The 27,869-nt window shown below is 32.3% G+C and overlaps 1 protein-coding gene across 1 annotated transcript in view; it reads left to right on the plus strand.

Moving 5' to 3' along the window:
* Positions 1 to 2,232: 2,232 nt before the first annotated feature.
* LOC132722792 (uncharacterized) overlaps positions 2,233 to 27,869 on the plus strand; it is a 59,133-nt gene continuing 33,496 nt past the window's right edge. Inside the window, exons 1-2 of the mRNA XM_060707355.1 lie at positions 2,233 to 2,368; positions 19,829 to 19,970. Coding sequence (XP_060563338.1) covers positions 2,356 to 2,368; positions 19,829 to 19,970 — 155 coding nt within the window. The 5' untranslated portion in view covers positions 2,233 to 2,355. The remainder of the gene's footprint in view (positions 2,369 to 19,828; positions 19,971 to 27,869) is intronic.

Genomic DNA, 27,869 nt, shown 5'->3' on the forward strand with positions numbered 1-27,869 from the left:
CGGGAGAAGACAACTTTCTGTCCGTAGAGCACGAATATTAATACTCATCACAAGACAGTGTCTTATTGATCTCAATTATGGTACATGTAAATATATATGTATAATTTTCATGTTCAATTAAAATGTTGCTTAACTTGCAGTTGTTATTATCATTCAATGATATTAAAATGACATAATTTTTTTTATGATGAACAGTCCTAGACTATTTTGATAAGGAACCGTCAGTTGTAAAATGGTATTTTGATCTTATAATGAACAGTCGTCATACCTGCTGGTATGTCATTTATAAATTTCAAAATTTGCATGATTAACAGTCCGAATGTAGACCTCAATGAAATGTTCTGGAATATTAACAAAATAAATAGTCAACCATATTAACCATATATATGAATGGTTGAACGATAAATGGCGCAATGTGCATATATCTTCTTATTTAACAGCACATTTTAAGCAAAAAGAAAAGAAACTATAAGTCTGAAACATTCTGTCATAGCCTCCCCATCAGTACATTCAGTGCTTTGATTTATTATATTTGTTGCATCCAAGTATACACTCATAAACTCAAACATCAACTAAACATACACACAGTAATAATAACGATATTTGATATTAAAGGCGTGGCTTATTATATCTTGTAGACTTGCTTACTACAGTCTGCCCATTTGATTGTACGGTGGTGTAATAATAATAATAATAATAATAATAATAATAATAATAATAATAATAATAATAACACTCTTTATTTAACGAAGGTAACTTATTAAGACAATACATCTAAGCATAAGATACAACACATATTATGCAAAGTCTTATTTTCAACAAGGCCTTCAATAAAACATAAACATTCAAGCAATTGTAAAGATTACAACTTTCAGTAAATCTTAATCAACAAAGAAGACAGACATTATATTATATTACAGTATAGGTAAATTTTCTATAATCTTTAGATAATAATAAATGTTTGAAATGTGATTTAAACAATTTAAGACTTGAAAAATTTCTTATTTTTAGAGGAATAGTGTTCCATAACTCCATACTAGAATAATAAAAAGTACGTTTCAAATAATTTGTTTTAAGCTTATGCATAATGTCTTTTTTATGGGTTGATCTTAGTAAGTAATTTTTATTTTGAGATAACGGAATTAGATTAGAAATATATGCTGGCGTTAATTTATTCATCGCTTAATTTATATACCATATATACCATGTGAGTATAGAAAGTACTTTTAAAGAGACCACTTATTAATCATAGATTCCCCCTCCTTTGTATATGATGTAGGGACGGCAAAAACGAAGATGGGGACTATGCTTTTGAAAACAACGCCAGAATTGTTTGGTTAGACCGCGTTTCTTAAAAATACGTTTTCCACTTTGCTTAGTTATTCACAAAGCAAATCCAGATAGGAGACCAATGGTAAATGGAAAGCCCCTTTTAGCCATACATTCAATCTTAGATACCAAAATTTCTTTTTCACGGTTTTGTTCCGCCCATCATGTTGATTCTTTCTTGACACGATCGGCTTAAATGTCATTCAAGGAACGTTAAATGTCTTCGCAGCTTTCAATAGATTCATACATCAGGACAGATCCTGCAACAATTTTAATTTTGCTGTTTTTGGGCTTTGAGTGGAACCTTATTCGCAAATGTGACACAATAGATTTCGTAGCAAAATATGGGGTCCGTAAGTCGTCGATAGAGTCCCAGACTTTACCTTTATTTTAGAGTTTTTTAACGATTTCTAATAAAGAGAGACAAATCCTACAAGTAAAATTTGCCAGAACATTTACACATAAACATCATCCATAAAGTCATAATCCTTGTCATACATGATAAGAGTGATGACAAAGAACAATAAATCGACAAACATAAACTTAATGGGTAATATGAGAGAAGCATAAACATGCCTATCAAAATATAATAATTTGGCATGATTCTTTTTTGTTGCATAGCTTATGTACGGGGAGTTTTACTAAATCGAAACAATATGCCGCAAAAAATCCTAATGCCGTTGTATAAACATAATTTTAGAGGGCTTGTTTCATTGGCTGGCTAAATTTAGAAGTACAGATTGATTGAACGTGAAAATGTCCGAAAAAGGTAAGCCTAATTTTGTGCATTTTGTCAAGTGTTTAAGCTATTTTTAATGTGCATGACTTGTTGAATATTAATTTCAATGTATAAGCTTTATTATTTGGATTAAAAATGACAGAAAAATTGAATGACAATGTTACAAGCGTATCAGAAATATGCTCGTTTTCATTGACGTGCACAGTTTCATCACTGTCAGAACAAGCGTTTCTTCACGCTGAACAGTGACCCTGACCTCATAGTTGTGGCCTAAACCGAAACTAGAAATGTCATTGAAAGGTTACAGCATCCCTTTAATTTATATTCTCTTTATAAATTTATTATGTATATCATGATAAACTAAACATGAATTTTCTATTTTGTATCTGAATGGAAACATTTAAAATACATGCATAGCTAAGTTATGCCACGCCCCCTCCCATGTCTAAAAACCATTTGCAATTTTATTGTTTAGTCAGTGATTAGGAATGAAATTAAGGTCTAAGAAAAACAATATGACTGTCAAGTGCTCTTTCAAAAATTTCAATTTGAATGGTTATTTCCATGGACAGTACCAGTACCCAAACATTTCAAACATTGAATTGTTCATATCATCGGGTCATGTGTTTTGACGCTCATCTATTTTGACGCCATTTTTGTTTTGACCTAAAAAATGACGAAAACGACCTCGTATGACGTCATAATTTGCTGACTGCACTGCAAGCATGTATTTACAACGTATAACTAAAACATGTGGAAAGACAGAGATATTTCACTGAAAATACTTCACCTTTATCATATGTACTGTATTTTTTCATCTTTTTACTAATGCAAATTCAATTGATGTTTATGCAAGCCATAATTTTGCAAATATAGCCTTTGTGAAATTTTGACCTGCCCTTTTCTGTTTCTATCCTCCATTTTAAAATGTCTAATGAGTGTCATGTGACTAAAACTTTGCAAAGTGTCCTTAATATTCACTGTATCATAAAGGTGTACAGCTTATATTGTTTTGAAAACGTTAATTGGTTTTTAATTGATACTGAGTAAAATTCATAATGGATTAATTATTGTATATAAGTTTAAAAAAAGAAAGAAAAAAATCATTTTTCAAATAAACATATACATATCTTTACAACAGCATTCATTTTAGATATATTTTTCAGCCCTTTAAGCCAAATACAGATGCTATTCATCAAGATTAATGGTAAATACATTCAAGGTTAAAGAGACAGGTGCACCTAATAAGACCACTGCCAGGGTGTATGACATTCCTAAATAATGGATAGTTTTATATGAAATATATTATAATTTTAAGTTTTCACGATGTTGTTACATTGCAGGTTTGCTCATTTAAAAACTTCTTTTGCTGTTCATACTTCATTACAGTGAAATATCCTTTTAAAATAACCACCCAATGAAAAGGCGTCATTTCATATGACTGTAAACAACAATGGATGCCTCCACAGTCTGTTTAGTTAAGTACAAAACTTAACTGATTTTGAATTTTAACAAACATAAAAATGGTTTGCAGTGATTAACAACATGCCATAGTTAGGCCATTATTTTTTTATATTTCGGTTTACTGACCCGCCGACTCCGTATTTTGGGAAAATGAAAAAAAAAATCTGCCCCCAAAAAATTTTGTGTTGTCTTGAAATACGCCGCTAATAAAGTTAAGATGTTTGTTAATATTCTATCAGGATATATATATATCTCATCTTACGACTTTTCAAACAAACGTCGGTAATAATTATGAAATAATGTCTGTTAAATGGGTCAAGCCATTCTCACAGAATTATAATGAGGCTTTGATCATATTTCATCAATACAATTAAGGTGTCCAAATGCGTAAAAATGTCAAAGTAAACAACTTCAAAAAAAAAAAAAAAAAAAAACACGCCAAAATTACGTAAGCAGTTACATTCAAGGACAGAGCAAGAGAAATCTGATGCAATTGACAAGATCAGTATTTTCAGATTTAACAAAAAAAAATAGTCTTTAAAAGCAGATTGAATACAGGTTTTCAAACAAACAAAATTTAAAAATGCACTTACTTTTAATAGATTTTTATGTCAATAATTGACCCGCTAATTATCCGACAAAAAATATTTTCACATCGGGCAATATTAAAATTGAACATGTGTAATCTTTTCTTGACAGTTTTTTTTTTAACTGAGTGCAAGTCAGCTGAGTTTCGGCACCTTTGATGATTCAGATTACACAGCAGTGTGTAAACATCAAAGAATGACAGATTCTTTTGAAGGGCTGGCTTGCCACTTGTCATTAGTCATCGTGTGTAGATTTCATGTGTGTTTTTTAAACAATGGCAATGTGAGCAAATTTTTTTGTGTGTATTTAGACAATCTTTGGAATAGACAATCGGCGATCGATGTATTTAATTTCATTGCTCTGGTAAGTACTATGTATATGTATGCACCACATTTAAAGTTATGAAAACCTTTTTTTTTTTCTTTTTTTTTCCCGCCGCCGACCCAACCTTTTTTTGGAAAAAATCAGTAAACCAAAATATAAAAAAAAAATGGCCTTACTTTATATTGTATATTATTTAATGATCAGGTTCAATATAAAGAAATGCACTAGTTAAACAGCTTAAGGGCGTCAAAACTAATGACTCTAGGATACCTACTGGGCATGTAGTCAAAATATATTGACGTGCCAAAGCTTGATTCTGAGATATTTTCGTTCTGGGGCAGAATCTCGCTTTAACGTCAAAACCAAAAGGAGACCTTTCTGTGGTGAAACGTGGATTTCGATGTAAATGTGAAAATGCAGACAATTTAAACAAAGAATTTATTCAACAATACAATTTTAAGGAATTAACAGCACAAAAAGTGCCAGACTATCAACTTAGAATAAAGTAAACCACGTTAGTTTCATTTCACCGTCTCATTTGTGTAACAACGCCGCCATATTGTGATGTTGCTACAGTAATGTAACATGTACGCTAAAAATCGATATTGTTCGGTACCGTGCGTGAATGTTGTCATTTTCTTTTGCGTGGCTAAAAAAATATGTAAAACTATTAAAAAGTGGATTTTTTTCTTAAATGATGTTATTATTAATTATATTTATTGCTACAATAAAATAAATCGCCAGGAAATTATCTTTAAATATTTTTGTAATTCATGATAGAAATCTTTAAAATGATGCGGGGGAACTTTTAATTTAGTCCTCTTTTTTATAAATATGTTTATTAAAGGTTAAGGATAAACAAAATACTGTATTTCATTAAAATGTAAATTGTCATCACTCTGTAGTATTATCTATGTTAGTATAATTATGTTAGTCACAACTTGCTGAGTATTAAAAACAGCAAATCCTTGCCTATAGGAAAGTTTTGTTTTTCAACGTGCATTACGCTATGAAAGAATTCAAATGGTAAATTCTTGCGTTAATGTTTCATTCCTCAACTGTTTTCAGAAAAATAAAACTCTTTACTCCGAGCACCCATTTTTCGTTTGTCTGTATCTGAAAGAACCTGTGTACATGTACCATTTATCCGTGTAATAAAAGACTGTTATCATAGCATGCCGTAATGGCCTGGATATTTGGTGTTGTTTAAGCGATGTTCCAGAAAAGTTTTGCAGAAAAGTTTTGTCCCGGTATAGAAAATATATTCAACCTAATATTTATTTTTAAAATGTGTCAACTACATGTATTCCACAACGCCGACACCGGTACACTGGCCAATATACACTTCGGAAATGTTGACACTATTAATAATTGATGCGCAGTCCTGTTTCTTCCTTACTTAATTTCTTTGTGTCAACTATAAATTTATAAGATTAAGTTTTAAATGAATAAATTAGATTTTTTTAAATTCGAGCCGTGATTCCTTTCCGGAATCAGTTAAACAATTTTCCATGCTGACACGGTTCAAATTGAGAAGAAGTTATTTTTAGATTGTCTTAGTTACATGTATTTATTTTTCAATTTATAATTATAAATATACTTGATGATTTATTTCAAAGACGATAATTTTATGCTTAAATTACTTTCTATAATACATTTATGAAAGTTGTTTAAACGGTGTAAAGAATTTAAATGTGTTATGGTCCCGAGTTTCCTCAGTACATTTTCCCGGCTTACCAATACACTTTGAATTTATGCAAGATATGCCAACTTTTTAAGTTTTGAGTTGTGGCATTTAATTATTAGGAACTTTATTTCTGGTTTTCTTTCTAAATTTACTGGAAGGTTAAAATCTTAATTTTTGTTCTTTATCAAAAACTCAAAAAAAATAAATAAATATAGAAACAAGAGCTGAGGAGGCGCCGTGATTTATTACCGATTTTATTAGTTCGTTTTCCAAAGCAACACCTTTTATATTTGGGCAGTAACAATCTGTATCATAGTATGTTTAAAATGAGTAATAGTGTTGAATAACCCTTAAATCTTATAAGATTGGACAAGAATCAAAGAAATCACAGACGCTTGGGGTGTGAAGCTAAAAACGCCTTTAAAATCCAAATAAAATGTATATGGAGCCACGTTTGAATTTGTCGAAAGATTTTGTAGATGGAGTAAAACGGCGATAATCTCGATTTTTATTTTGCCAGTTGCGTTGTTTATATTACCGTTGAAGTTTAAAATTGACCATCATCTTGAAGATTTATATCTTTTGTGTCGATGGACGAAAGGATTTTGTGAAAATATTGGAAACAGAATAAAATACATGGTGTTTTTGACGACAGGTGTGCGGATTTTTTCCGGCGAACATTTTTATCTTGTGTAATATTATAGACGTTGAAATATATTTTTTTTTTCAAAACGGCTTATATTTAGTTTTTTTATATATATATGATCAGTACATGTGCTGGTATTGACAAATATACATTTTATTTGGATTTTAAAGCTCCACACCCAAAGTGTCTGTGAAAGAAATTAGCGGTGCAGCGTTTTGTTTATGTAACATGGTAAAATAACCGCGTTGATTCTTCAAATCTCACCTCGCCATGCATGTATTTTATAAAAGAAAATAATTTCTTAGCATAAAAGTCAATTGTATGGGATAAATATTTACTGTATACCAACATTATGAAAGTCTTTTGCAAAACAAAACAAAAAACAATAACAACAGCAAAATAAGACGGGGGCACCTGTTTCATGAAATAAATTTCCGAGTATTTTTTCTCTGCTACATGTACCCCGGTCATTTTAAAACAATTTTCATACCTTCGTTTGTGTGTGTCTTTTTCTTTCTAAAAAACATCTTCTGAAAGCTTTTTGGATAAAACTATCCAGAATTATGGGCCTGCGTGGATAAGATATAAAAAAAGAAATTTACGTGGAATTTTGTTTTCGCACATACATGTATAATGTCGAGGCACCGCGTTTGAAGCTTATTCGTTTTATTATTGATAAAAATTATTTTGAACATTGAAAGTATCGTTTAATAGTTAATCAACCTGATTATAAATAACAGACTGTTAAATTCCTTAGAATGGTGTTTTCTCGTAGTCGCAAAGGCGCAAGGAATCCGTACGTTGTTGTTTAAACATATAAACCTCATGTTTCTGCCCTTATCATATCCCTATTTCCATCATAATCGTGGAAAAAAATCTATAGATACCAATAGGTCCCATGTCTTATATTTACTTGGAAAGCTGACCAAAATAGTTTTTTTATAAACAAGAAACGGTTTAGTGAGGAGTCCATTTACAGAGTAGCTTTTCTATAAAAGATAATAATGATTTTGATATTTCTAAGAACGCTCTGACAATAACGAATAAGTTGTGCATCTGCTCCAATAAAATAATATTTTCATCCTATCATAATTATTAATTTTTGCATAAATAAATGTCTTAAATATAACATTAAACTTGATATTTTACCAAGAGTGTTTCGTCGTTTCTCAGTAACGCAGTACCGCATACACACCAGTGTAGTTATCAACAGTGTATTTGTCACGTGACATTAGCGGCGATGTCTCTATTTTGATGGTGCATGTGTTTACTTTTCTATCAAAATCTTTATGTTAGGAAGATTTTCACAAATAAAACATGAAATTGATGTAGAAATGAATAATCTCTAAAGGTATCGTAACAAATTTATTCAAATATGAATTCTAATACGATTTTACACGGTCCAAAGCTTGCGCTCAAAATCCCGGCGCAAATTTCACCACAGAAAAGGTACTTTTTATGTTGTACGTAGAGGCGAAATATTGCCCAGACACGAAAATAGCACAATATCTCGTCGCGCAGTACAATTAGTTGGACTACTGGGCATGCTGGTGTTTCCGGACAATACCAGTTTCTGGACAAGAATTATAACGGCTTAATTTTGGCTTTATCGATGAAGATCGGTATTATATGTCATGAAGATGCTTGGTTTAATTGTTTGAGAAAATAAACTTCCTTCCAAGTTGATACATCATTAAAATTTCATGGGGATATCTTACATGTACCTGTGTTTTAAAAACAGCCTTATATTCCTTTTGGGCATATAATATGTTCTGCACATGCGCAATATTTTGTTTATTTAGGGATATAATTTTGGGTAGCAATTAATGCACAATGTACTTTATTCGAAGTTCATTGGGTGTAATTCCCCAGAGCTAAATCTGTAACGTATCGAAAAACAGTGTTTAGCAAGGTTTACTCCACTTCGCACTTCATTGCTGCCGCACACACAAAAATATCCATTTCACTTTTCAATCATTCCCAGACACATCACGTGATTATTATTTTTCATATCATAAAACTTTTTTCAGTAACTAAGCTTAAGAAAGCTAAGCTAATATGTGAGAAGATTTTTTTGGTTATAGAATAATTATCAGTTAAAAACAGATATGAAAAGCTGTTAAATATATGTCCAGAAACTTGTTCTGCAAGAGTGAACAATTTACACTTTTGATGACCTAATTTAACCTTTCATTTTGTAATTTGCTTATGTCAATAGGCAGTACTAATTGTGTTATCGGACGCAATTAGAACTCAGGTTTTTGCTATGTTAGTTTTATAAATACATGTTTATTATCAAAAAATAGACTATTAAAAAAACTCGAATTCTGTCCATAAACTGGTTCATGCCCAGTACCCAAACATTTTCGTACTGAAAATAAAAATAAGTTTAGGGACGGCGTTTTAAAAAAAGGGTCGGTCGGGTTCCCTGAACAAGACATTTTTTATTTTGGCCTTACCCGAAACGTTTGCTGAATCTTGTAAATTTCATCACCTCAAATTTAGCGGTATTTTCACTGTGTTTGACCACTTATAACTGTTTCCAGGCGGATTAAATTTATACTAGCCAGTTGTTAATTACAGTTTATGACACCTTCGCTCAGGAAGCCACATGGATTAAACAATTAATCTTTTAAACCCACCACTCAAAATTTTATAGAGTGGACAAAACCCCACCACTTAATTTTATAGAGTGGACAAAACCCCACCACTTCAGTTTTATAGAGTGGACAAAACTTTCTTGTAAACATGTTAAAAAACAAACAATTGTGCAGCAGATGAAACTCAAAAGAATGTGTGAACAACTCATCAATAAGGAGAAGACTGTACCCGAGTTTCTTCAGGCTATCAGCCACAGTATCCACTTAAACTAAGTACAATGAAGTACAATGAAGGTAAATTGTCTGAACTGAATAAATTAGAAATGTGCTATAAAAATGTGCTATTTTCTAATCATTAATTGATGAAAATGTGCTACATTCTTGATTAATAGTTAGTAGTTTATTTTTTATATAAATAAATTGAAAACATGAATTTGAAGAAACTTAAAATAATGGATAATTCAAGGTCATAAATGTGGCACAGTCTCAAATAAATGACTACTCTTTGATGTTGATTTAACAGTTTGTAAATTATTTGTATAATCTCTTGTACCAGTATTATACAAATGTTATATTGAAATTAAAAGATAAAATGTGAAAATGTGTACTGTATATTATATATATTTTAATTCATCAAATCTTGCCCAATAATTGGTAAGTGGTAGGGTTTTGTCCACTCTGTAAAATTTAGTGGTGGGGTTTTGTCCACTCTATAAAATTTAGTGGTGGGGTTTTGTCCTCTCTATAAAATTTTGAGTGGTGGGGTTTTAACTGGTGGGGTTTTGTCCGTCTTCCGGTATTGTTATATGTCCCGCAGAGCTCTGTCCTTGGTCCATTTCTTACCTTACTGTCCATAACTTGCCTGAAAACATAGTTTCACAGGTTCGGTTATTTGCTGATGACAGTAAACAAGAGCATTCTTAAAATTTACTTGCTACATAGAAAAGGAAAGAGGGCAGTGTTCAATCTAGAACAAATTCCCAGGGGGCCCTTCGGGCCCATAAACTTTTCAAAAGGGGGTCATTTTAGAAAAAAGGGGGCCCACACTTAAAATGAACATCAAATTCAAATAAGCTATTGTATCTTTTAAGTTACTTGTTCACGTACCATATTTAGACCAAAAACGGTTGCAAAATTCCAAAACAACTCAACTAAAAAAAATGACATTAGCATTGATACAGGCTCAAATTTAAGAACTGATTGGTAAAGAAACGCGATGACATAATGTTCAAAGAAAAATATGAATCTTATTTTAATGTTACCAGGGATATTTGACAATAATGTTCAGTTTTTTAATCAGCGCCTGATATATAAAGGAAAATCATATTTTGAAATTAGCTTTGTTTATGAAGAATATAAACTTACAATAGTCGCTAAAAACATTTACTCTTCTCAATATATCCAAGCGAAAAACAAAGTGTCAACAGGTGCTAAGACAATGTATATTGACATACTGGTACCTTTGATCTTTTGTCAGGGCAGCAGTTCTTACGTCACGCTTAAGATGTCTGTATTGATTAATGATATGCACAATGTTTTAGCGCCAACCAGCCAAAGACCAATCAAAGTTAATTTACTTAATTGTCAGACACTCCCTAGCCAATCGTGTTTGATTGCTCCATCTTTAAGACATTTTTAATTGGATGAAGGCGTGTTCGTATTAATTTATGCACACTTCTCTATAATTAACTCGCATTTTCACATACATATATATTTTTTTTCCTTTGGAAAGTTATTACATATTTATTTGTTTTGACCGTGAAAAAACTATAACTACACGCATGTATTGGATTATCTGTGACGATTTGTTTTGCTTATAAAAACTGTGACTCAAAAGTAAGTAATAGTTACGGTTCGAACAGGTCTACATAGTATTTACAGACGCGGACCGAGAGAGCGTAGCGATAAAGGTTTTAAATGGGTTACCGAGTGCGGTAAACTATCTTACCAACATGCTCTTGTTTTTCAATACAAACTTCAGTTTTGAATTCAGTATTTATTAATATTATTCACAAGAAACTTCTTTTATGTACTTAATCAGGTTTAAGAAAGCATTCTAATGTCATTTAGGGCATTTTCTATGAGTGCGCCCATCGGGCCCACAGTTGATTTTGTTTTGCGCCGGCGGCCTTTTCAGGGGGTCAATGGCACGCTCTAGATTGAACACTGAAGGGCATTACAGAAATAGTCGAAAATTGTTGAACATGAGCACTTTTCAAAATTAGTATCTTAAAGCACTGATTAAACTGAATATTAGATTCTTTACACATTTGCAAATAAATAATAAATGAAATGCAACACCTTTTGAATTGTCAGAACAGAGTAAATAATATAACTTTATAGAAGAGTAAGTAGTGTTCAGTTGTTAATTCTGTTAAAGTCCTGTTTAAAAATCAGTAGTGTAGCATGCTTTAGCCAACACTATTTTCAAAGGAAATTAAAAAAAGAAATGTTGTCTACTTGCAATTTTTAACTTGACTCTTCGATAAGAATAAGTGGAGCTATTGTAGTCACCCTAGCTTCGGCGTAACAACTTATGTTAAAGTTTTTGTAATACTTAAAATATTTTCAAAGTCCATTGCCATATGGCTTTGAAACCACCATCATGACCCCAACATGAAGACAGGAGGAGGTAACTGTTAATTTTATCTTATTTTTGTTTAGTAAACTTTATATAACGTAATTATGACGTTATAACGTCATAATTACGTTATATAAATTTTACTAAACAAAAATAAGATGAAATTATCATTAATTATACTTTCTTTCTTTTCTTCTTTTTTGTGATGTTTTGAGTTATTAAAAAAAAAACTGTGATGTTTTGAGTTATTAAAAAAAATGTAAGATATAAAAATGTTAAAATTTTACAAGTTTATATAAAATTTTTTGAAATTGTTTTTTTTTTGTATTACACACAGCAGATTATATTTGGATGCCCCACGCTTAGTTATACAGTTAGCCAAATGATGTTTTTCTGGGCACCATTGAATTTTTTTGACTTTATTTTTGGACAAGGATTTGCTGATTGCAGCTATATTTACACTATTTAAAGTTTCCTTAAATAGGCAGCTTCGGGGTTTGAGCCAAAATTAAGTAAATTGGGTCAAGGTTGTTGAGACTCTGAATAAATTTTCTAATGGATATGTTTGGTTCTTGGTATATTGCAAGGAGTATGTGGTCAAAAGGATTGATATTAAAGATGCTTAAGATATACTTTGTTACTTTCCATGTTAAACAATTTGATTTAGTAGCATACCAATGTATTAAACATGCCTAAAATGCCATGTAATTTTTAGTGCCAATTAATGTGAAATTGTAGTATATTATTAGCTATCCAGCTAGCTTACAGAAGAATGTCATTGGTTCTACTCAGGTACTAATACTATACTGTGTTAGTCAATGCAACCCCCTCAACTCCCCTGCCCCCCCAAAAAAATTATTTCAATATCAGAGAAATTGCGACCATTTAGTTTTCTCTGATTAATTTGGATTTAATTACTTAGGCTATGTTAACATAAATTTTTCAGTATTCAGCTTCATTGAAAAACACCTGATTTAAATGATCCAAGAGCATCAACAACTTGTGGTTTGTCTTTCATTTTTAAACAATGTATGTCAGTATTTACATTACAAACATTTTGATTGGATAAGCAAAATGGTAATCAAAATACTGCCATGATGAATCAAGAATGGAATTGTCAAATCGGCATATTAATCTGGAGTCATTTCACTCCTACTTGGATGTGATGTTTATCGGTTGGACATTTGGTTTGAACAATCATAACATATGAAAACCAACATAGTAGATAGTTGTGTATTGAAAGATGTGTATTTTGGGACCATTTGGAGCCCATTTCCCCTCTTTTAAAAACTAGAGGTTATTTCCCTCTAGCTTTGGCAGAATTTTCTCTTTAACAGAAAGTATGAATGTATTTACTAAAGAATTGTTCAAAGTGAAACATTGGTACTACTTTCTCCAAATGCTGAAAAATTGAAAAATAGTCGCTGGTATGACAGTAGGAATAAAAAAAATGTTGTGAATGTTATTGTCCTTCACCTGTCCGTAAGTCCAGATCCATATCTCAATCTTTTGAAATACCACAATTTTGTGCTTCATGTAAATTTTCCCTTAGACAGGAGACGTTGGTAATTCTGTTACAACTTACAAAAAACTTGTTGTTATGTATTTGATAAAAGCAATATATAGAAACAAAAACATAATTTTCTCAATGTAAAGTTTGCCATAACCTTAACTTTGATTACAAATTATTAACAGTTTTACTTTTTTAATTATGTTGGAATAAAAATATGCATAATCATATATTGCTTTTCCTGTACGAAACAGTTTTATAGTATTAAACATGAAGAGACAAAATGTCTGAGAAAAGGCAAGAAATGATTGTTGCCGTTCACCTGTATAAAAGTGTCATTAATTCATTTAGACACTGATGACTTCCCATTTATACATTTATGCAATGTGCATATTTTCTTGACAAGCTTAGAACATATTTCAGAACTCTCTGGAGAGAAATTGATTTTAGAGCTACATGTAAAGAAAGCAATTTGAACCAAAATATAAACATTATCTGAAAAGTCAGTTTCAAATGATCTTTAAATATTTTTGAAATCTGAGATGACCTTTTTACTTTTGATCTTTTCTTTGCAACTTGATGCAGGGTTAAAAATCTCTGTGTCCGTATGTCAATTGAAGAGTTTTTCTGTTTGATCGGTAAAATGAATAATTGAATGATAAGTATCTTACCTATCTTTGAAGTAGGTCCATCATCTTTGCTTTTGTCATGGTTTAAATTTTTAACTCGTGTGAGCATTTAGGATAAATGGCTAATCACGCACACAGGTGTACATTGAAAGAAGAGAAAATAAGCTTTATTCTTTTAGAGACATGCACCAATGTTGCATGTATTTAATATGCTTTCTATGTAAAAATATAGCCGACTGCATTGTCAGCCTTAACAGTTGCATTATCAAACCTAACTCTCAAATAACACCACACTGTTCAAAAATTTAAAAGCGTTAGGTAACAAAACTAGGCAATAGTCCTTAGACTTAAAGTTTCTTGCCCTGTGGGCTTGGCCTTTTTAAGTGTTCTCATGTTCTGCAGATGTTAAAACAGAAAAAAGGTGCATTTACTCTCTAATTGTTGTCTAAGTCCAACAAAGTTTTGTTGAGATTGTTATAATTGTATATCCATGTCTAAAGATCTAAAACACCACCATTGATGTGACCCAATTGTAAGCTTCTTACATTATCCAAACTTTGGCTGTCTTGAAATTATGTCACGCACACTGCTTGGAAAGATTTTTTCGTCAGAGAACCTTCGTTGAGCGTAATAATTAGTTACAGTACATATTAGAAAAAATCTGGAAACAAAGTGATCCCTCGGAAGCATTAACCACAACAAAATTACACGAGAATTGCAGACTCGGTTTGATTGAGTCTGTACATGAAGGATAATGAATATGTGCAACATCCCTCATGCCGGCTTGAGCAGTACTCAATTCTCAACGGCATCAATGATCCGTGCGTAACTCTATCCTTATGTAGAATTTAAAGGTCTTTGTTGTTTTGTTTATTTGTGAATTATAAAGTTCATACTGTTCTCGCTCTAAGCCCAAGCAAGCAGTCATGGTAGTACTTGCAATCTTTATTCAGGTGAGTAATGTTAGGGTCATTTATATATTCCTGTTGTTAATTAAATTATTATTCATGTATAAAAGTTAAACTTTCCAAAACATTCATTTAAATTTGATTGTTCTGATGCTATTACTTTGCATGCATGTACCCCACTGCCTTCAAATTTTTATGCGTGCATGAACAAATTTGTGCATAAATTATGCACTTTGCCATGTTCGCAAATGGGCATGCTGAAAGTTTTAATAAAGTTTATTAAATTTCCCTAATTCCATGTAAATGTTTTAATATCCCACATAAGAAGGACTTCAGGTTGCGAAAAAAAAAAGGCAAAAAAAAAACAATAGCTAGGTTGTATTATTAGGGATAATACGGTAAATTATTATAAATGGAAGAACAGCTGTTTCTTCAGGTAATATTTTGTAAAAGAATTACAGATGCATGTCTGCTGTATGCTATTTCACAGATTCATAGTTATCATTGTTTCCTTGCAAAAAAATATTACAACCAAGGCCAAAGAAAGGTCATAGCTGAACAATAGAATAGCTACAGTCTGTGTAACAGGGAAATGGTTTATAATTTCTTCAAAATTTGTTCTACAAAGATAAAGTGAACATCCTGACCTTGAAGCAGAATTAATATATATATACAAAATTGTTAAAACAGATATTAATGATGGTACAGAAATAGAAGCTAGTGTAGAAATTCTGCCTGCAAGATGTGTTTGGCTGATAATACTAGATAGAGAGTAGTGTGCTGGAATTCCAAGTCTGTTAGTGTTTTCTCACAGTAAATACTTTATTATAGTGAGTGTAGGGGGAGAAAAACATAAACTAGTGTATAGGATTATCAGGAAGGCATATCTGATTATATTGTGAGTGTAGGAGTGAATAAATCATGTTTCCAGGTAGGTTTACCTCCATAATCAAAATTTTCATGATTATTTGGTTGTTGTTGTTTTTTTCATTCCTAGGTGCTTTGCTTGATTAAAGTATTGGCATGCATTTTGAGATGACGTTTTTATTCGAAATGGACAGGTTTGGTTTATTGATTGAAGAGTCACAGCTTTCCTGACGGAATAGTGAGGTTAAAAGGACACTAGATGGTTCTATAGATCATTGTTTCACGCTGTATTTTTGTACAGAAATGTATTTATAAGAAGGATATTATGCAGAAATTTAACATTTTCAGTTAACCCATAACATGCTTAAATATCTTAAATGGACTTGTCCATCTTTCAATCCAAAGAAAATCCATTCCATCAATTTTAGGGAGAATCCCAAAATAAATATTATGATTGAAAAGTGAACAGTGCAGACCATGATCAGACAGCACAAATTTGCAGTCTGATCTTGGTCTGCACTAGATGTATGGGTAGAATGAGTTTGCTGGCATCATGCTTTCCAGTTAGTATAATACATAATTATATAATTATATTGGAATTTCCCACTGTAAAGATGACTGGTTTGAATGTCTAGATTGAAAGATGGACAAGATCGCTTAATAAATTTACAATGCAGGTAAGGCTTAAAGATTTCTGTTTAACCCAGGGCTGGTCTGTTTTTAGAGTTGCATATCTGTAGAATAGCAAATTTAGTCAACACAGTTCAAATTTTCAAAGAAAAAAAAATCATCAATCAGGGCCTTTTTACCTTCTATAACAGGGGCCGGTATAGGGCTGCTTCCCCAAAGAAAATTTCTTTAAAATCATGCAGTTTTCCCCCAAAATTGAATTTACATCAAGTTTTTACTTCCCCTTTTGCAAATATACCATGTAATTTTTCCCCAAAATTAAGGGCTGGGCTGCTTACCCAACCTGTGAAAAAAAGCCCTGTCAATAGTTTGAGAATTTTTTATTTATGACGACCTTGTGCTATAAGTTATAATAATATGTAAAATTTTCCAGAATTCATTTGTTTATATATAATATCATCCTGCTTCCTAATGGTATTATAATATTGGGCTATTTTTGCATTATTTGACATATTAAGGTAATTTATATTGATTGGTAATGGATTATACTAGCTTAGAATTGTAGTCAGAGTAGTGTATGTTGTCTTCAGCAGATTCTGAGATACATGTAATTTTGTATGAGCCATGCAGACTGCACACAAAACTCCAGGGCTTTTTTTTCTTCTATAACAGGGGCCGATATAAGGCCCCTTCACAATTCAAAATTGCACTTCTTTTTCACAAAGCAGCGGAAAAAAATCACAATTTCTAAAGAGATTTCACAAAATATTGGGACTTTGTCTTCGAAATACATTTACCTTGCGATAAAATTTGATTTACACCAAATGCTATAACACAGAAATAGTTTTAATCAAGTCAAACGATTTTTTCGCTTGTAAACCGGGTTAACGTACCAACTTAAAGCAGATTTTACATAGGTCAGAAATTATTATCAAACGTTCAAAGCAAACTGTTTCCGGTTTCAAAAAACCGCAGAATGCCAAATAATTTGTCTTTTTTTTCCACAAATTTATGACACATCGCACTTTTTTCACAAAATGAACAGGCCCAGGCCCCTTTACAATTTTGACAAAAAATGCCCTGAAACTCAATACCACCACTTGGACTACAATTAGTTGGACTCAAATGCTGGCTAGAATGAATTTGAATAATTTATAAATTTTCACAATAGCATGAATCTAGACTATGAGGTCACTGACCGGGGCTGCTTTTATTTGTGGCAATTTAGTTTTTAAAAAACAGTTTTTCACAGTTTATGTCCTGAATTTTAAAAAAAATCTTTTTTTTTCACAGTTTATTTCCTGAATTATTAAAAGGAACTGATATATAAAATTGTACCATTAAACGTTAAAATATACATCTTTACAACTTTACTACTATATGTAAGATGATAGGTTGTAGCTAGCTGTGTGCATGAATTAACCTGGTATTTTATTCTATTTAAACTTGAATGACACTATTTTTGGGAGTGTTTGAATTTTTCATTCATTGATAAAAACTGGCTCTTTTTCAAAATAAAAAAAAATATTCTAGTCTGTTTAAGGTCACAATTTGCTAAACAAATATTGTGGTTACATGCAGAAAGATTAAGTCAACATAGATTCACTTAAATTTTAAGTCATAAATCACAGGTTGTAATGTTTTTATATATAGGTCAAACAGTCAAACTAAGGTGAAATGGAAGGTTATGGTGAAAATGGCCAATTATTTATACACTCTGTTTTCATATTTTGTATGCTTTATTATAAAGATGAATCTTAAAGCTGATGATTATTGTATTGTTATCATATTATCGGTTATTTGGTGCCATTATGCAGTTTCCATAAACATTACATAGACTAGATGTACTGTATTGTAGATATAAGACAAAAGGATTGTTAATTATACAGGTTCAAACTTGACACAAAAATATCGTAGAATAAACAAATGTAGGCAACAATGCTTGTTGAGAGCTGAGTAACATAAAGTGTTTGAGTGAGCTTCCTGATCTGCAAACCTAGCATCCAAGCACCATCTATAAAATTTAAAAGAATTTACTTTGTATGTTTCTACCAGACTGAGTAACAGTGTTGTTCAGATGTTGCCATTGCATATTTTATTAGCATGAGTTAAATTATTTTTATAAAACACTCAAATTATGCCCCTCATACCCTGTTTAAATTATGCCCCTCATACCCTGTTTAAATTATGCCCCTCATACCCTGTTTAAATTATGCCCCTCATACCCTGTTCAAATTGTGACTCTCCCACTCTCTTTAAATTATGCCTCTCATACCCTGTTCAAAGTGTGACTCACATTCTCTTTTCAAATTGTGCTCCACCCACCCTTTTCTGATTTTACCCTCTCATTCACATCATATTATTTCCCTCCAACCCCCTTCACACCCTCATTATTAGTGTGCCATTTTGGCCTGCTTGTGTTTAGAGCCATAATCCTTGCTTTTAAGAAATAAGTGATTTTGTAAATGCAGTGAGAGAAGTTTTGATCACTTTTTAATGTGTCAGATACAGAAAATTTCACCAATTTACTTTATCCATATAATCATGGTCATTATCTACATTAACTTAGCTACATGATAGCAAAGTATGCAGGGCTGCTGTTATCATAGGAATGAACCACTTTGTATGATTTGATTGCAGTTTAATTTGGTCTAAGTAGGGATTGTCTTCTATCATAGTATCTTGTTAGGTTTCATTGATTTCTTCGATGATCAGCAAGTATTCAAGGTAATGTTTAAGTCTTTTTATAATGACTAAATTTGTATTACCGGCATATGGAAGTATAGTGAAGTGCAATTTATGATTCAATCATAATTGTTTAAGCTCGTCAATGTGATATAGATCATATTGTTTCTGTGATTTAACCTGGTGTAGATAAGAAAAAATGAAACAGTGTCATATACTCATTTATGCACCAAACACCTATATGCCACTCTCCTCCCAGGAAAATAGCAAGGACTTTGACTTAGGGACCAGCAAAGCACTCTGATTAAATCTGTTCTTTGGAAGACAGGTTGTAAATGTAATGATTAAATCTGTTCTTTGGAGGACAGTTAGGTTGTAAAATTGCCACCAAATCAACAGACAGCACTGGCTACTTTTGGTACAAAAATATAATAAATGTACTAACCCAGCATGGTTGGAACATTTGGAACCTGTTATTCCCAGCACGAGTTGGGGGATGGGGTGGGCGTCATATTTACAAATAACTGATAAATGTAGTGCGTAAATATATCATTGAATATACATAATTCAGCCTATTCATGTTAGATCCTGATGACTATATGTAAAAATTTTAATTAACTTAATTGTATTTCTATTTTCAGACAGAAGAGAAGCTTTTGTTACCTTAGCAACAAACGACACATACTCACTAGGATGTCTAGTGCTAGGAAATTCATTAAAAAGGGTCAGAACAACCCGGCAACTAGTTGTTATGATTACAGAGGGTGTTTCAAATTCTATGAGGTAAGTTGCACAAGGATTTCTATAAAAGGCTATTTTACACTGTTACTAAACTGATTATGATAGTGATAAACTCATATAAACCACCTCAGAATAATATTTTGATGTTACCTTTGCTAATATGGTGAGCGACTTGGTCACTAGTGCCTGTCAAAATATTATATGACCCTGGCAGACCTATATTTTATAGTGATCTAACATTAAGGTTTTCCTGTTAATTTTATCATTATGACTCCCTAAAATATTTGGAGACATCTTGTTTTTGCCTTCACTGTCTGTCTATCTATCTGTATGTCTGCATTGAGCTTGTCCGGCTTTCTCAGGTCAAACTGCTGGCAGGATGTTGACCAAACTTCACAGGAGTGATCAATACTAGTGATGGAAATCGGATGAAATTTGTCCCAATCGATCATCGGTTCAGTCGGATGGGACATAATCGATAACTTTCGAATAAAGTCGCGTTAAAAAGAAATAGGGAATTAACATTTCTTACCAAGGGACTAACAACATTGAACTTCATTTAACACTTTTCAACACAGTTTTAACCTAATATAGTCATAATTTTACGAAATAGATTTTATTTTTCAATGGATGTCGAATAAGAATATTCACATCACATTTTATTACTATTGTTTACATCACTTATTGATCCTGTTCAACTCCAAATTGTCTCAGAGTGATTTTTTTGCGATCAGCGAGGTGTTCCTAAAAGAAAATTACCGTCAGAATTAATTCCCTTTGATACTTTAAACATTTTCGACGACGTCGCGGAACAAATTTTTGTGAATTGATTATTGTCGTTTTACATAACATTAACTGATCATCGGCGACTTGCGACAATCGGAACATCACTAATCAATACCATATTAAGTTATGGGAGACGTATGTTTTTGTGACAAAACCTCTTCTAGTTAATTTTGTTTATAAGTGACCTATACATATCTTAATATTAATGTACATAATGATTATAGTTTTGCTAAATTGCTCAAATATTAAACTCAAGTTCTATTTGAAATTGATCATTATTTGTTGAGATATACAAGGGTAACTGCTTTTGATACTGTATACAATGCAGTGGCATTGCATTTCACAAATGCAGTCTTGTTTTGGTAAAACATACCCAAAACTACAGATTAATTGTACAGTGCATTTATCCGAGTTGATACAAAAATGTAATTTTGCTTTACGATATTTGGACACAATACTGGCAAGGATCTGCAGAGTTTCAAAAAAAGAATACTAAAAATTCAGTTGACTATGATTGAATTACAAGATGACTGCTGGCATAATAATAACGTATGTAGTATAAATTTTACTTGTTTCTCAATTTCTCCTTTCATGTACAACTTGCAATAAAAAACAAAATCATTTTAAGGTTTCACCACTGATGGCTTAGTATTATCTGAGAAAGAAGATATATGGCTAACTAAGCCGTAAATAAAATAAGTACATCCAAAAACCACATTTACGACCTTCAGAAATGCGTGGAATAAATTATACCATTTGTCCCTGGCAGATTTCTCTGCAATATCTAATGAAGAAGTATCTAATTGTTCTGTTTTGGGGGATTTAGTTTGATAAGTGTCACATGGTGTTGTTGTTGTATTTCATAATGACAATGTGTAGGAAGGCAGTATTTATAATTATTTGCCATTTAGATATTTGTATGCTGTATTGTATGTTGAAATAGAGAGAAATTCCCCCCAACATTGGCATAGTATCAGCAAGTCTGGCATACTTTATTAATAGTTGGCTGTTAGAACAGTAAGGTATATAAAAGAAGATAACATTCACTAATACAATGATATTTTGCTGATAAATTATGATGTTAAATCACATATCACATGTTCATTTGCTAATATACCACGTGCTCTGATGCCCTAATTATGCTCAGAGTTGTCTTATCTTTGTTTCTGATCGATGGACATGAAACTGTTTCTTAAGTGCAAAATAATTATTGCATAATTATATAATATATATGTCAGCAGCAAACTGAACAGCAAACTGTTGTTTACCTGAGAAATTGTTTCAAGAAATATATTACATCATAAGCACAGGCTCCCTCCAAATAGAGAAAAGTCAAAGAATTATTTTGATAGCTTACAGACATGCACAACATATGCTGTGATGTTCAATTGCTTATTTCTGTCTTTGATTTTGCTAAATCAATAATTGTTGCAGTATTGAATGAGTTGCAAGTTACATGTTTAGCTTTACTAAGTTCATGTCAACATGACTAAATAATTAAATATGGTGACTGATGTTGAATCATTTGCCCTTTACAGTGAATGTGACTGTAACTGGACTTGTAAATCTTTCAATCAGCAACCTTAACTTTAGTTGATGGTTCTATACTTATGTGCCAGCAGTATCCTTATAATGGTTCATTGAGGGGGGCTGGGGGTACCTGCAGTGATCCTCAACCAGTAAAATCTGAAAAGTTGCTGTTTGCCCCTCAATGTCAGAGTGACCGTAATTGAAAGATAGTGGTTTTTAATAGATATATTTTAGACTTTCACCTTGAGTATATTGTGTTCTCTTCAGCTGTTTATTTTGCAATAGATTGCAATGTAGATTAATTTGCAATAGATAGATTACAGCAAGTTGTAATAAAACTTTTTTTTGATATTTTTCATAGAAAGATCTTCAAAGAGAAAGTCATTTTATGCCCTATTGATATTAGGAAGTTGATAAACCAATTATTGAGCATTATACATGTAATATAAGTTCATGGGAAACAGTATTAAATTAAACATATATTAAGACCTTTTGATTTTGAACTCTTTCTTTATCCAAGTATTCTACTTCATTTAGTTGTAATTCTAGTTGTCCTAAAGCTTCCTTTCAATCCATGAGATTCAACGAAACATGCAATACTACAAAATTTTCTGTAGGACTACTTTTTGCAGTGTGGAATAGAATAATTCATTTTATGCATGATTTGTGTATATAAATTACTTCAAATGACAGACAGGGAGATGCAGACAACAATTTATTATTTGGCCAAAACAAAAAAAAAATCAGCTGAAGTACAAATTATACAGGAAATATGCACTTATACTGTCAGTAGTAAATCTAATAACATTTAAAAACATTGGCAAAAAATGTCATATTGATAAATAGGTCCTATTTGCCTTGACAAATCCTTGATATCATGCTGGGGCTGATTTTTCAGTCAATTCTGTATTTTCTCACTTGCTATTATTTAGGTCTGGTCAAGGTCGTTTTCTGTTTCGTTTTTCTCTACTTTTTTACAGGAGTACTTGTGACTGCTTTTCAAGGTCAGCATTATTGTATTAGTGCGTTTATTTTAAGCTTATGAATGAGTGACCTATTTCTAGTTCACAGATAAACAAAATGCTGTCACATGATTTTTGGAAAATGAATAAATCTAGGTCACAGTATGAAGACGGTAGTTATTTTTCATACCAGGTAGAAAATTACAAAGCTTGCCTGATGTAACAGTACATAAGTATACATTCCTGGAAAATTTTGCCAAGACTGTTTATTATATAACTATTATATAGCCAAATTTCTTTTTTACTTCCACCCCCATACCTGCTACCCCCCCCCCCCCCTATTTAAGTTGAATATAATTGATCATTCAGATAAAATGACATTGACAATTTAAGTATAGTTAAGATAGTTAAGGTAAATATAATACATGACATTGTATTGTTTGATTAATTACATAATTGAAAAATAATGTGTGTTAATTATCTCCAGTAAAGAAATATCCCTTTACCCCATTTCATATTTTAATAAACACAACTTGATAAATGATCATGAAAATAAAGTACAAAAAATAATGCAGTGCTGTCTGTTGGAACTTTGCCTGTTGAGGGATTTCAAGATATTTTGCTATCACTGTAAAGTTAAATGTATCAGCGTAATCATGCAAAAGATATGTTAGAGATATTTTAAAGGTGATATGTGTTAATTAGATAAGAATATGAATGTTCTGTGAATGTTTATAGCAGTCTCATACTGATGTTTAAACATTTGAAGTTTTATCAGAGAAAAAAAAACATATTCCAGGAAGCTAAAACACAAAAGCCACAAAAAAGGGTTATCTTTGAAGCCAGTGAAATTTGTGTGATGCAATTTTTTTGATGCATTAATTTTGCAACCAGACTTAACAAAGCAATGTCACCTTCAAAATAAAGTGTTCTCTTACTATTAAATTGATGTGATACTCCTTAAAACAGCTGCTGTAACATTTGGATACTTATGTGGCTTTAAGAACAATTATGGGAACTGTATTTTTTCTTTGATGTCATTCATTCTGAAAGCTTTTATGTGGCTAAATCTTTCCCTTTTTGTGGCTAAAAAGAACAATAGTGAGAACACTGAAGTTACCATCGTCTTCTTAGGAAATCCGTCTGTCTGTCAATTGCATTTTGGTGTCTGCTAAATTGAAAGATAACTTGGCATTTTGTAATCACCATTTTGACATGATATGCAGAGGAGAACACATCCAGGTATCAGCTACTACCACCAAGGTCATCTCAAATATTAAGACATGCACATTGACTTACTGCTAGAAGGTCATCTCAAATATTAAGACATGCACATTGACTTACTGCTAGAAGGTCATCTCAAATATTAAGACATGCACATTGACTTACTGCTAGAAGGTCATCTCAAATATTAAGACATGCACATTGACTTACTGCTAGAAGGTCATCTCAAATATTAAGACATGCACATTGACTTACTGCTAGAAGGTCATCTCAAATATTAAGACATGCACATTGACTTACTGCTAGAAGGTCATCTCAAATATTAAGACATGCACATTGACTTACTGCTAGAAGGTCATCTCAAATATTAAGACATGCACATTGACTTACTGCTAGAAGGTCATCTCAAATATTAAGACATGCACATTGACTTACTGCTAAAATTAAGCAAATATGCACATAATTATATTCTCAATATAAGATTTCATAAGTTGATAGAAATAACAGATTGAAAAGAGTAATTGTTTCCCTATATAATATTGGTATCTAGGAAGCATTAAACTGGAAATGAATTGTTTGTTTTGTTGAGTTTTAAGTTACATCAACACTGGCATCATTCTAGCTTAATTTGTGGTAAGAGACCTTGATTGTCCCTCTGTGCAATATGTCAGGTACAAGCAGGCACCTGAGTAGAATCTGATGTTCTGTAAGCTTGCTGCATGGGTAGCTTCCTCACATTAAAGATTCCAAAGTCATTGCAGAGATTTGAGCCCCGCAGCAACAAGAGGTGTTCGAAGCCAACAACCTTGAAGGAGTTGTTTTCAATAGATTAAATTGGACTCTGCAAATTTTATGTCATTGTTGCACAGAATTTAATTGTCTGGGATATAGTGTAGTATTTATATATACTGAAATCAATATGTGATTTTGCATCTAGCCTAGCAGCAATACCTCACCATAATTAGAAGTGTCTGTCTGTAACATTTTGTTTGCCATTCAGGTTTGTGTGCAGTTTATATGAAAGTACTTTAAAATCTCCATGTCATGTCAAGTAAAACATACAGCTACTGTTAAATGATAACATTGATGAAATAAATAGTGTTTTTTATCTGACATTGTAATTGTTGTAAGAAGCTATGGGAATGTAGCCTACTAGTGAATTTGATGAACAATGCCCAAGGTCAAGGTTAAGTGAACTTTGTGGTAATTTAACCTCCTAGTCAGATTTTTATGCCACCGCAGCATCTGCGATGCGGTGGCATATAGCGATTCACCTGTGTGTATGTGTGTGTGTGTGTTTGTTTGTTTGTTTGTTTGTTTGTGTGTGTGTTATATAGATTATAATTATAGTAAACTTAAAAAATCTTCTTGTGAAAAACCACTAGTCCAATTTCAACCAAACTTGGCAGGATTGATCCTTGGGTGAAGGGGTTCCAAAGTTGTTCAAAGAATTTCATTCCATGCAGAAATCTGGTTGCCATGGCAACCAAAAGGAATTAAAAGAATAAATTTAAAAAATCTTCTTGTAAAGACCCAAAAGGCCTAGAGCTTAGATATTTTGCATAAGGCATTGTCTGGTAGACCTCTACCAAGATTATTCAAATTATAGCCCTGGGGTCAAAATTGGCCCCGCCCCGGGGGTCATTGATTTTCACTATATGTACATATAGTAAAAACTTAAAATACCTTCTTGTAAAGACTGAAAAGGTCTAGAGCTTAGATATTTTGCATAAGGCATTGCCTGGTAGACCTCTACCAAGATTGTTCAAATTATAGCCCTGGGGTCAAAATTGGCCCCGCCCCGGGGGTCATTGATTTTCACTATATGTACATATAGTAAAAACTTAAAATACCTTCTTGTAAAGACTGAAAAGGTCTAGAGCTTAGATATTTTGCATAAGGCATTGCCTGGTAGACCTCTACCAAGATTGTTCAAATTATAGCCCTGGGGTCAAAATTGGCCCGGCCCCGGGGGTCATTGATTTTCACTATATGTACATATAGTAAAATCTTAAAATACCTTCTTGTAAAAGACCCAAAAGGCCTAGAGCTTAGATATTTTGCATAAGGCATTGTCTGGTAGACCTCTACCAAGATTGTTCCAATTATAGCCCTAGGGTCAAATTGCCCCTGCCCGGGGGTCATTGATTTTCACTATATGTACATATAGTAAAAACTTAAAATACTTTCTTGTAAAGACCCAAAAGGCCTAGAGCTTAGATATTTTGCATAAGGCATTGTCTGGTAGACCCTTACCAAGATTGTTCAAATTATAGCCCTGGGGTCAAAATCGGCCCGCCCCGAGTGTCATTGATTTTCACTATATGTGCATATAGTAAAAACTTAAAATACCTTCTTGTAAAGACCCAAAAGGCCTAGAGGTTAGATATTTTGCATAAGGCATTGTCTGGTAGACCCTTACCAAGATTGTTCAAATTATAGCCCTGGGGTCAAAATTGGCCCCGCCCGGGGGGTTATTGGTTTTCCTTATATGTATATAGTAAAAACTTATAGTAAAAACTTTAAAAAAATTTCTTCTAGCAATTGACAAATGCTAGAGGTTAGATATTTTGCATGAAACATTGTGAAGTGAACTTCTAGCAAGATTGTTGTTGAATTATAGCCCTGTTGTCAAAATTTCCCCCGCCCCAGGGGTCATTGATTTTAAATATATATATAGTAAAAAATCTTATTGTCTGAAGGTACAAGGCTTAGAGCTTTAATATTTGTTAAATGATATCATCTATAGGAACTCTACCAAAGTTGTTCAAATTTTGCCTCTAGTGTCAAAATTAGCCCCGCCCCGGGGGCCATAGGTTTTCCTTATATGTATAAAGTAAAAACTTAAAAAATCATCTTGTTTAAATTTACAAAGACTATAGTTAAGATATTTTGCATGAAACATTATGTAGTGAACCTCTAGCAAGATTGTACAAATTATAGCCCTGGGGTCAAAATTGGCCCCACCCCCAGGGGTCATTGATTTTCACTATGTACACATCGTAAAAAAAATAAAAAATATTTTTGTCTGAAGGAACAAGGGATAGAGCTTTGATGTTTGCTATATAATATCATCTATAGGTCCTCTACTAAAGTTCTTCAAATTTTTCCCCTGGTGTCAAAATTGGTCCTGCCCGGGGGCAGTGATTCTCATTATGTACACATAGTAAAAACAGAAAATAAAACAAATGTTTTCTGAATGGGAGAAAGCTACAGCTTAGATATTTGACTTGAAATGTTGTTTGGTGGACCTGTATCAAGATTGTTTTGAATTAAACCCTTGGGTCCAAAATTTTGCCTTGCCCAAGGGGACAGTGACCTACTTTCTTGTCCTTTGATGTACAGCAATGAAATTTTGACCATGTGCACAGTTTTAGTTGTAAAATTGAACTTTGATTTCAGCTGACCTAGATTTTGACAAAGTCACACAGTCTTACTG

Source organism: Ruditapes philippinarum, unplaced genomic scaffold (genome assembly GCF_026571515.1).
Source record: "Ruditapes philippinarum isolate M1 unplaced genomic scaffold, ASM2657151v2 ctg738_1_1_1_1, whole genome shotgun sequence".
Lineage (NCBI taxonomy): Eukaryota > Metazoa > Mollusca > Bivalvia > Venerida > Veneridae > Ruditapes > Ruditapes philippinarum.